The sequence below is a fragment of the Nerophis ophidion genome, linkage group LG01, assembly GCF_033978795.1.
Source record: "Nerophis ophidion isolate RoL-2023_Sa linkage group LG01, RoL_Noph_v1.0, whole genome shotgun sequence".
Taxonomy (NCBI): Eukaryota; Metazoa; Chordata; class Actinopteri; order Syngnathiformes; family Syngnathidae; genus Nerophis; species Nerophis ophidion.
Genome location: NC_084611.1, coordinates 16,554,033 through 16,565,322, shown reverse-complemented (window position 1 = coordinate 16,565,322; position 11,290 = coordinate 16,554,033). Strand labels below are relative to the sequence as shown.

The 11,290-nt window shown below is 38.2% G+C and overlaps 2 protein-coding genes across 2 annotated transcripts in view; both read left to right on the top strand.

The window, feature by feature from the left end:
• Window positions 1–7,529, top strand: part of si:ch211-214j8.12 (uncharacterized protein LOC100000539 homolog) — a 22,831-nt gene extending 15,302 nt beyond the window's left edge. The window contains exon 5 of the mRNA XM_061897386.1: window positions 1–7,529. This exon is cut by the window's left edge and continues 41 nt beyond it. Within this exon, the coding sequence (XP_061753370.1) occupies window positions 1–332 (332 nt within the window). The 3' untranslated portion in view covers window positions 333–7,529.
• Window positions 7,530–8,851: 1,322 nt separating this feature from the next.
• Window positions 8,852–11,290, top strand: part of entpd4 (ectonucleoside triphosphate diphosphohydrolase 4) — a 42,250-nt gene continuing 39,811 nt past the window's right edge. Inside the window, exon 1 of the mRNA XM_061897367.1 lies at window positions 8,852–8,991. The gene's annotated coding sequence lies outside the window, so the exon portion shown is untranslated. The remainder of the gene's footprint in view (window positions 8,992–11,290) is intronic.

The following is an 11,290-nucleotide window of genomic DNA, read 5'->3' as shown; positions in this document are numbered from 1 at the left end:
GGACGTCCCTGGCGACAGTGATCAGGTGTCTCCTGGCTGCTGCCCCTTTACTGGAGAAGCTCTCCTTGGTCTCTTTGCCGTGCCCCCTGAACCACACGCTTCAACTTGTCCTGGGCTTGTCGCCTTCTGCTCCCGAAGCGCTCGGGAGGCTCCAGCGACTTAACCTGCAGAGGACTGATGTGGAGATGGCGACGGTGACAAATATTATCCAGAGGAACAAGAGACTGAAGTACGTCGATGTGAGTCACTGCTGGGAAATCAGTCTCCAGGAGTGGTTGTACTGCAAGAAGCTGAGTACAGTTCAAATTGTCAGGGTGGGTGCCTTGATCTAATATCAGTGCAATATCTGCATTTTTTTTTTTTTTTTTAACAAAAGGAAAACATGCTAGGCATTAGCAGCTAAGCACACAATAGCACTCAAGCTTGGCATATGTACTGTAACAAGTGTCCTTAATTAAGCAAAATTGCAATCTAAAACAGCACATTTGGCAATTTAAACAAGTATCAAATAATTATACTTACATATTTCTTACACATACAAAGCCTCCAAGGTAGAAGTGTATTAGAAAGTGTCCAGTAACAAACGTGTCCGCATAATTCAACTAACTGCGTCCTGAGCTTCATTTAGTACAAAAGCAGTGAAGTTGGCACGTTGTGTATTTCGTAAATAAAATAGAATACAATGATTTGCACCAGCGACCCCAAAGGGAATAAGCGCTAGAAAATGGATGGATGTATGGATTTGCAAATCCTTTTCAATTTATATTCCATTGACTAGACTGCAAAGACAAGATATTTAATATTCCAACTGAGAAACTTGTTTTTTTTGTGCAAATAATCATTAACTTAGAATTTAATGGCAGCAACACATTGCAAAAAAGTTGGCCCATGGGCATTTTTACCACTGTGTTACATGGCCTTTCCTTTTAACAACACTCCGCAAACGTTTGGGAACTGAGGAGACCAATTTTTGAAGCTTCTCAGGTGGAATTTTTTTCCATTCTAGCTTGATGTACAGCTTAGGTTGTTCAACAGTCTTTGTTGTGGTATTTTAGGCTTCATAATGCGCCACACATTGTCAATAGGAGACAGGTCTGGACTACAAGCAGGCCAGTCTAGTACCCGCACTCTTTTACTATGAAGCCACGCTGTTTTGAAACACATGGCTTGGCATTGTCTTGCTATAATAAGCAGGGGCGTCCATGATACATCTGGACATATGTTGCTCCAAAGCCTGTGTGTACCTTTCAGCATTAATGGTGCCTTCACAGATATGTAAGTTACCCATGCCTTGGGCACTAATACACCCCCATACCATCACAGATGCTTGCTGGCTTTTGATCTTTGCGCCTAAACAGTCTGCATGGTTCTTTTCCTCTTTGGTCCGGAAGACACAACGTCCACAGTTTCAAAAAACAATCTGAAATGTGGACTCGTCAGACCACAGAGCACTTTTCCACTTCGCATTAGTCCATCTTAGATGAGCTTGGGCCCAGCGAAGTCGGCAAATCTTCTGGGTGTTGTTGATAAATGACTTTCGCTTTGCATAGTAGAGTTTTAACTTGCACTTACAGATGTAGCGACCAACTGTAGTTACTGACAGTGGTTTTCTGAAGTGTTCCTGCGCCCAATGTGGTGATATCCTTTACACGCTGATGTCGGTTTTTGATGCAGTACCGCCTAAGGCAGGGGTAGGGAACCAATGGCTCTAGAGCCGGATGTGGCTCTTTTGATAACTGCTTCTGGCTCTCAGATAAATCTTAGCTGACATTACTTAACACGATAAGAAATGAATAATTCCGCTGGTAATCACAGTGTTAAAAATAACTTTCAAAATATAAAACATTCTCATGCATTTTAATCCATCCATCCGTTTTTCTGCCGCACCTGTTCACCAAGTATTTTATTAATAATTGGTTTGCTTGAAAATAACAATGTTATTAAAAGATGCGAGACTTAATATACTCTAAAAATGTTGGTCTTACTTATAAATGTACGTATTTAGTTGTATTCAGTGTTAAAAAAAAATATTATATGGCTCTCATGGAAATACTTTTTAAAATATTTGGCTTTCATGGCTCTCTCAGCCAAAAAGGTTCCCGACCCCTGGCCTAAGGGATCGAAGGTCCGCAATATCATTGCTTACGTGCAGTGATTTCTCCAGATTCTCTGACCCTTTTGATGATATTACGGACCGTAGATGGTGAAATCCCTAAATTCCTTGCAATAGAAGGTTGAGAAGTGTTCTTCTTAAAGTGTTGGACAATTTGCTCAGGCATTTGTTCACAAAGCGGTGACCCCTCGCCCCATTCTTGTTTGTGAAAGACTGAGCATTTCATGGAAGCTGCTTTTACACCCAATCATGGCACCCACCTGTTCCCAATTAGCCTGTTCACCTGTGGGGTGTTCCAAATAAGTGTTTGATGAGCATTCCTCAACTTTCTCCGTTTGTTTTGCCACTTGTGCCAGCTTTTTTGAGCCACGCTGCAGGCATCAAATTCCAAATGAGCTAATATTTGCAAAAAAATAACAAAATATCTCAGTTTGAACGTTAAGTATTTTGTCTTTGCAGTCTATTTAATTGAATATAGGTCGAAAAGGATTTGTAATCATTGTATTCTGTTTTTATTTACCATTTACACAACATGCCAACTTCACTGCTTTTGGGTTTTGTAAACTACTTCGGCCACGAGGTGTCGCCAAAGAACTACTATGCTCCATTTCAATTTAAGACAGCATAAGTCCACACCAGACAGTTAATGATAAACAGATTAGTGCTTTTCATAACTACCATTGTTCTCTTTCATGTCATTTCCTTTAAATCCTGATCCAAAATATAGTGAATTGAGATGATTAACGTGGACCCCGACTTAAACAAGTTGAAAAACTTATTCGGGTGTTACCATTTAGTGGTCAATTGTACGGAATATGTACTGTACTGTGCAATCTACTAATAAAAGTATCAATCAATCAATTAATCAATCAATGAAGATGCCAGCAATTTACCATGAATTGATTAACGTGGACCCCCGACTTAAACAAGTTGAAAAACTTATTCGGGTGTTACCATGTAGTGGTCAATTGTACGGATTATGTACTCTACTGTGCAATCTACTAATAAAAGTTTCAATCAATCAATTCAGCGGTAGTAGGTGACGTCAGCAGCTAAAAGTGGGCTGAAACTCAAAATGGCGACTTTGTGTTTTTTAGGTGGAATTTTACTTGTAGATTTATTTTTAGGTCTAGGACTATGAAATAATGCCAGGGTTGTCAGCTTCAAAGGAGCCCTTTAAAGACATGATAAAAGTCAAATTGAATGTGAAATTGTTTTATTCCTCAGATGTAAAACAAAAGGCCTACTGAAACCCACTACTACCCACCACACAGTCTGATAGTTTATATATAAATGATGAAATATTAACATTGCAACACATGCCAATACGGCCTTTTTAGTTTACTAAATTACAATTTTAAATTTCCCGTGGAGTTTCTTGTTGAAAACGTTGCAGAATGATAACGCGTAATTGTGACATCTCAGGTTGGAGGGGACATATTAGCCCGGAAACACTTACGGCTAAAAGTCGTCTCTTTTCATCACATAATTACACAGTAATTTGGACATCTGTGTTGCTGAATCTTTTGCAATTTGTTCAATTAATAATGGAGACTATAAAGAACAATGCTGTTGGTGGAAAGCGGTGGATTGCAGCTGCCTTTAGCAACCGAAACACAGCCGGTGTTTCTTTGTTTGTTGTGAAGCTTTAACACAGAGCGGTCAAGCGAACATGTTTCTCTACGTCAACCAGCAAGGTTTTGGATGGGAAATTTGTGATATTAAGTCGGCTCTTACCCGGAGACTTGAGTGGATTACGCTACCTCATCCTGCAGCTCAAAAAGGCAGCTGTGATCTTGGCTTCTCTCAGAGACACTGGCGTTCACCGCAGCCATCCGACTTTCAGGTATGACTTTATAATCTCAATAAAATACTATTAACAAAATAAGTAGATAAGGGATTTTCCAGAATAATACTAGTAAATAATAAATAAATGATAAATGGGTTGTACTTGTATAGCGCTTTTCTACCTTCAAGGTACTCAAAGTGCTTTGACACTATTTCCACATTTACCCATTCACACACACATTCACACACTGATGGAGGGAGCTGCCATGCAAGGCGCTAACCAGCACCCATCAGGAGCAAGGGTGAAGTGTCTTGCTCAGGACACAACGGACGTGACGAGGTTGGTACTAGGTGGGAATTGAACCAGGGACGCTCGGGTTGCGCACGGCCACTCTCACCACAGCGCCACGCCGTCCAGTCAATGTGTCTAATTACATCTGACACGCTCCCACTGCCGTCGCCTTTCCTTTTTTCTTTTTTGTGCTTCACTCTCACTTTCCTCATCCACAAATCTTTCATCCTCGCTCAAATTAATGGGGAAATCGTCGCTTTCTCGGTCCAAATTGCTATTGCTGTTGGTGGCTCACATTATAAACAATCTCGCTGCTGTCTTGGATCCGCTTTGAACTGAACTCTCGCGGCTGTGTTGGAGCAACTATGGATTGAACTTTCACAGTATCATGTTAGACCCGCTCGACATCCATTGCTTTCGGTCCCCTAGAGGGGGGGGTTGCCCACATTTGAGGTCCTCTCCAAGGTTTCTCATAGTCATCATTGTCACTGGCGTCCCACTGGGTGTGAATTCTCCCTGCCCACTGAGTGTGAGTTTTCCTTGCCCTTAGGTGGGTTCTTCCGAGGATGTCGTAATGGTTTGTACACTCCTTTGAGACATTTGTGATTTAGCTATATAAATAAACATTGATTGATTGATTGATTGATTGAATGTGAAGATGTGAGGAGCCCTCACACCAGTGACGTCACGCGCAAATCGTCTGCTACTTCCGGTAAAGGCAAGGCTTTTTTATTAGCAACCAAAAGTTGCGAACTTTATCGTCGATGTTCTCTACTAAATCCTTACAGCAAAAATCTGGCAAAATCGCGAAATGTTCCAGTATGACACATAGAATGGATCTGCTATCCCCGTTTAAATAAGAAAATCTCATTTCAGTAGGCCTTTAATTGTCGATTGTGATGCCCAATCTGTATTGTCAGCAATATATTTAACTATTGGGTAACACTTAAGTATGGGGAACATATTCACCATTAAAGTAACAAATACTTAATTTAGAGTGTTTTGGACACTAGGGGAACATATAAGGGTTAGGTTTACAAGTTACGAGTCATACCAAAGACTATAAAAATGGGACCCATTACCTCCCTGATTGGCACTCAGCATCAAGTGTTGTAATTGGGGGTAAAATCACCAAAAACGATTCCCGGGCGTGGCCACCGCTGCTGCCCACTGCTCCCTTCACCTCCTATGGTGTGAACAACAGGGTGGGTCAAAGGCAGAGGACAAATTTCACCACACCGAATGTGTGTGTGTGACTATCATTTGTACTTTAACTTTGACTAATAAGCAATAAATCTGAGGTTATTAAGGGAAGACTCTTAGTTAATGGCTTACTGCTTGTATAATAGAAAAATGCATTAATAATTACTTAATAATGACTAATTAAGAGCCATCCATCCATCCATCCATTTTCTACCGCTTATTCCCCTTTGGGGTCGCGGGGGGCGCTGGCGCCTATCTCAGCTACAATCGGGCGGAAGGCAGGGTACACCCTGGACAAGTCGCCACCTCATCGCAGTAATTAAGAGCCAATATGTTACTAATTTTCATGTTAATAAGTAACTAATTAATGGTGGATATGTGTTCCTCATACTAAAGTGTAACTAACTATTGCAATAAACCAGGGGTCACCAACCTTTTTGAAACCAAGAGCTACTTCTTGGGTACTGATTAATGCGAAGGGCTACCAGTTTGATACACACTTAAATAAATTGCCAGAAATAGCCAATTTCCTCTATATATATATACATATATATATATATATATATATATATATATATATATATATATATATATAGATGGGTATTTCTGTCTGTCATTCCGTCGTACATTTTTTTTCCTTTTACGGAAGGTTTTTTGTAGAGAACAAATGATGAAAAAACACTTAATTGAACGGTTTAAAAGAGGAGAAAACAGGAAAAAAAGAAAATTAAATTTTGAAACATAGTTTATCTTCAATTTCGACTAGCTAATTCGGATCTTTTTGAAAAAATTAAAAAAGGAATTTATGGATCATCATTAGTAATTTTTCCTGATTAAGATAATTTTTTAGAATTTTGATGACATGTTTTAAATAGGTTAAAATCCAATCTGCATTTTGTTAGAATATATAACAAATTGGACCAAGCTATATTTCTAACAAAGTCAAATCATTATTTCTTCAAGATTTTACAGAACAAAAATCTTGAAAGAAATTCAAAAGACTTTGAAACAAGATTCAAATTTGATTCCAAAGATTTTCTCGATTTGCCAGAATATTTTTTGGGAATTTTAATCATAATAAGTTTGAAGAAATATCTCACCAATATTCTTCGTCGAAAAAACAAAAGCTAAAATGAAAAATTAAATGAAAATGTATTTATTATTCTTTAAAATAAAAAAAATAAATTTACTTAAACATTGATTTAAATTGTCAGGAAAGAAGAGGAAAGAATTTAAAAGGTAAAAAGGTATATGTGTTTAAAAATCCTAAAATAATTTTTAAGGTTGTATTTTTTCTCTAAAATTGTCTTTCTGAAAGTTATAAGAAGTAAAGTAAAAAAATAAATGAATTTATTTAAACAAGTGAAGACCAAGTCTTTAAAATATTTTCTTGGATTTTCAAATTCTATTTTAGTTTTGTCTCTCTTAGAATTAAAAATGTCTAGCAAAGCGAGATCAGCTTGCTAGTAAATAAATCAAATTTTAAAAAATTGAGGCAGCTCACTGGTAAGTGCTGCTATTTGAGCTATTTTTAGAACAGGCCAGCGGGCGACTCATCTGGTCCTTACGGGCTACCTGGTGCCCACGGGCACCGCGTTGGTGACCCCTGATAATAAATAAATGATAAATGGGTTGTACTTGTATAGCGCTTTTCTACCTTCAAGGTACTCAAAGCGCTTTGACATTACTTCCACATTTACCCATTCACACACACATTCACACACTGATGGAGGGAGCTGCCATGCAAGGCGCTAAGCAGCACCCATCAGGAGCAAGGGTGAAGTGTCTTGCTCAGGACACAACGGACGTGACGAGGTTGGTACTAGGTGGGGATTGAACCAGCGTCCCTCGGCAACTCTCCCACTGCGCCACGCCGTCCCTGATGTAAACTATGAAGTTGAATAAAGGGCTACAAAATACGGGCTGGCAGGGCTGTGTGCCACAAGTTTGAGACCCTGTTTTAGTGAACAAAATCCAACTTTTTCACTCCACTGTACAGTAATTTTGCTGTAATGTTGATTTTTAATCAAGAAAATATGATAAAATGTATATTGTTTGTTTATACATTGAACATTATTGACTTGCTATAAAACTATGAATGGATGTCAATGTTCAAATTAAACTTAAAAATCACAGAGGTGTCTGAAATTTTCATGGTAGGTGCATGTCCACTGTATGAGAGATAACCTCCATCCATCCATTTTCTACCGCTTTTCCCCTTTTGGGGTCGCGGGGGGCGCTCGCGCCTCAATTCAGAAATCACAATCTATGATTTTTTTAACAATTTATTCATGTGATACAGCTGAAAATAAGTATTAGAACAACAACATTGATGAGATGGTGACTTGTCCAGTGTGTACCGCGCCTTCCGCCCAAATGCAGCTGAGATAGGCTGTATCAACCCCGAACAGGACAAGCGGTAGAAAATGGATGGCTGGGTAGATAATCTCCCACCGCGGCACACCAGACTGTATTTCACGGCACACTAGTATGCCGCGACACAGTGGTTGAAAAACACTGCAAGGCCATCGCCTGAAACCCGGATGTGCCTCTTCTAGGTCACGTGATTACAACCCACCGATACATTTTCAAAGCTTTTACTTTGGAAAGTAAAATATTACGGTATAAAAGTATTAAATAAAACACTCGTTTTGTTTTGTTTTTTCCCTTTATGTTCACTCAGATGTATAATAACATAAATCAAACTGTTTTATTTTTTATTTCATTATCGTCTGAAACCCGGATGAGCCTCTTCTAGGTCACGTGATTACAACCCACCGGTACATTTTGAAAGATTTTACTTTGGAAATTAAAATATTCCGGTATAAAAATATTAAATAAAACACTCGTTTTGGTTTGTTTTTCCCTGTATGTTCACAAAGAAGTATAATAACATAAATCAAACTGTTTTATTTTTTATTTCATTATCGTCTGAAACCCGGATGTGCCTCTTCTAGGTCACGTGATTACAACACATCGATACATTTTCCAAGCTTTTACTTTGGAAAGTTAAATATTCCGGTATAAATATATGAAATTAAACACTCGTTTTGGTTTGTTTTTCCGTTTATGTTCACTAAGAATTATAATAAGACAAATCAAACTGTTTTTTGTTTTAATTTCATTATTTGTTTATTTTGTTGACCACTAACCGAAAAAATAATTAAATAACTAACTCTTCAAAACCAAAAAACAAAAACTGCTTTGTTTTTCAACTTTCTTACTTAAAAAAAAATATATATAAATAAATTCGTTTTTTTTTTTTTCGATTTCTATTACCGTCCGAATGCAGCTGAGATAGGCTTCAGCGACCGCGAAAGGGACAAGCGGTAAAAAATGTATGGATAAAGAAAAACAAAATGACCAAAATATACACTGACCCAGTTGTAGTTGAAAAGTGAATAAAGGGCGTGTCTACATTCCGGGCAACACGGAATTGAAAAATTCGAACACACCCACTCGTGACGTCACTGACGAGCGACCGGCTACCACTGCCACATACTCCCTCCAGCCGGCGCGTATCTGGTATCACAAAGATGGCAGTTGCTCGAGAAAGGGAATTAATTTGATGTATTTATCCGCACGAATCGCTTTTGTAAGTAAAATATTGCCACATTTTCCTGACGCCGACGAATGATAGAACGTGTTAAAGGCGTTTGTGTGGTTAACTGTCAACCGTTCAACCGCATGCTAACGCTAACAAAATGACTTGTTTATTTTTAACCTCATTTTCCTGTTTATTTTTTTAGTTAATTATTTTTTTTTGTCCTGTCCAGCTTCTCAGGCAAATCGTATAGTTCATGTGGATGCCCATATCGGTTGTACAACTGTACTTTCTTTCTTTCTTTCTTTAGTTTATTTCGAACATGAACACACTTACACAGTTTCATATCATTTCACTTTACATCATGTCCGAAAAGCAGTAGGAAGAATCAAAGCTTAATTAATCCTACCCCTTTCCCACTTCAGAGTGTTTACAAATACAAACCCCGTTTCCGTATGATTTGGAAATTGTGTTAGATGTAAATATAAACGGAATACAATGATTTGCAAATCCTTTTCAACCCATAATCAATTGAATGCCCTACAAAGACAAGATATTTGATGTTCAAACTCATAAACTATTTATTTTTTGCAAATAATAATTAACATTGAATTTCATGGCTGCAACACGTGCCAAAGTAGTTGGGAAAGGGCATGTTCACCACTGTGTTACATCACCTTTTCTTTTAACAACACTCAATAAACGTTTTGAAACTGAGGAAACTAATTGTTGAAGCTTGGAAAGTAGAATTCTTACCCATTCTTGTTTGATGTAGAGCTTCAGTCGTTCAACAGTCCGTGGTCTCGGCTGTCGTATTTTACGCTTCATAATGCACCACACATTTTCGATGGGAGACAGATCTTGACTGCAGGCGGGCCAGGAAAGTACCTGCACTCTTTTTTTTTTTTTTATGAAGCCACACTGTTGTAACACATGCTGAATGTGGCTCTGCATTGTCTTGCTAAAATAAGCAGGGGCGTCCATGAAAAAGACAGCGCTTAAATGGCAGCATATGTTGTTCCAAAACCTGTATGTACCTTTCAGCATTAATGGTGCCTTCACAGATGTGTAAGTTACCCATGCCTTGGGCACTAATGCACCCCCAAACCGTCACAGATGCTGGCTTTTGAACTTTGCGTCGATAACAGTCTGGATGGTTCGCTACCCCTTTAGTCCGGATGACACGATGTCGAATATTTCCCAAAACAATTTTAAATGTGGACTCGTCAGACCACAGAACACTTTTCCACTTTGCATCAGTCCATTTAGGTGATCTCGGGCCCAGAGAAGCCGGCGGCGTTTCTGGATGTTGTTGATAAATGGCTTTCGCTTTGCATAGTAGAGCTTTAACTTGCACTTACAGATGTAGCGACAAACTGTATTTAGTGACAGTGGTTTTCTTAAGTGTACCTGAGCCCATGTGGTGATATCCTTTGAGATTGATGTCGGTTTTTGATACAGTGCCGTCTGAGGGATCGGAGGTCACGGTCATTCAATGTTGGTTTTACGTGGAGTTGAAAATGATTTGCAAATCATTGTATTCCGTTTATATTTACATCTAAAATAATTTCCCAACTCGTATGGAAACGGGGTTGGTATATAGAATCATTAACTGACCTTTTAATAATAAAATCACATATGTGAATTAGTATACACAACAGTTTTGTAATATGTAATCAATTAATTCAGTCATTATTAACATACTGAGCTGTAGAATATCTTATTTTCAATAAGGTTGTAGGTATTTCTCATAATTCTTCTTTGTACTATTAATTTGAACAACCTCTTAAACTGGATCATATCAGTACAAAGTTTAACTTTTTTACTTAATCCAATCCATCATTTAATTCCACATAGTGATGTGCTTAAGGTTTTAAGTGTTGTACGTGCATACAAATGTTTTAATTTTGTTTTCCCTCTAAGGTTATATTTCTCCTCTTTAGTTGAGAATAATTGTTGTACTGTTTTCTCTACAAAAGAGAAGTGTTGGATACTTCTCTTGTTGCCTTCTTTGTATTTGACTTTATTAAATGTATTCATATTATCATATGGTGCAGGAGGGGATAGAAAGAGAAAAAATAAGGAAGACAGAGGGGGAAATTGTGGGGGCAAGAGGGCGATAAGACAGAGAGACAAACACAACAATAGAGCAACATCAGCAAATATGATATGTACAAATATGATGGTAAAAGTGATAGCAAAGAAGCAGTTTGGGAAATAAATAATATTACAGAAATGACACAAATTAGAGCTGAGCTATATGACCTTTTTTAATATCTCATTTTTAGGCGAGGTCACGATAAACGATATATATCTCGATATTTTTTCTTCGCCTTGAATGAACGAACAC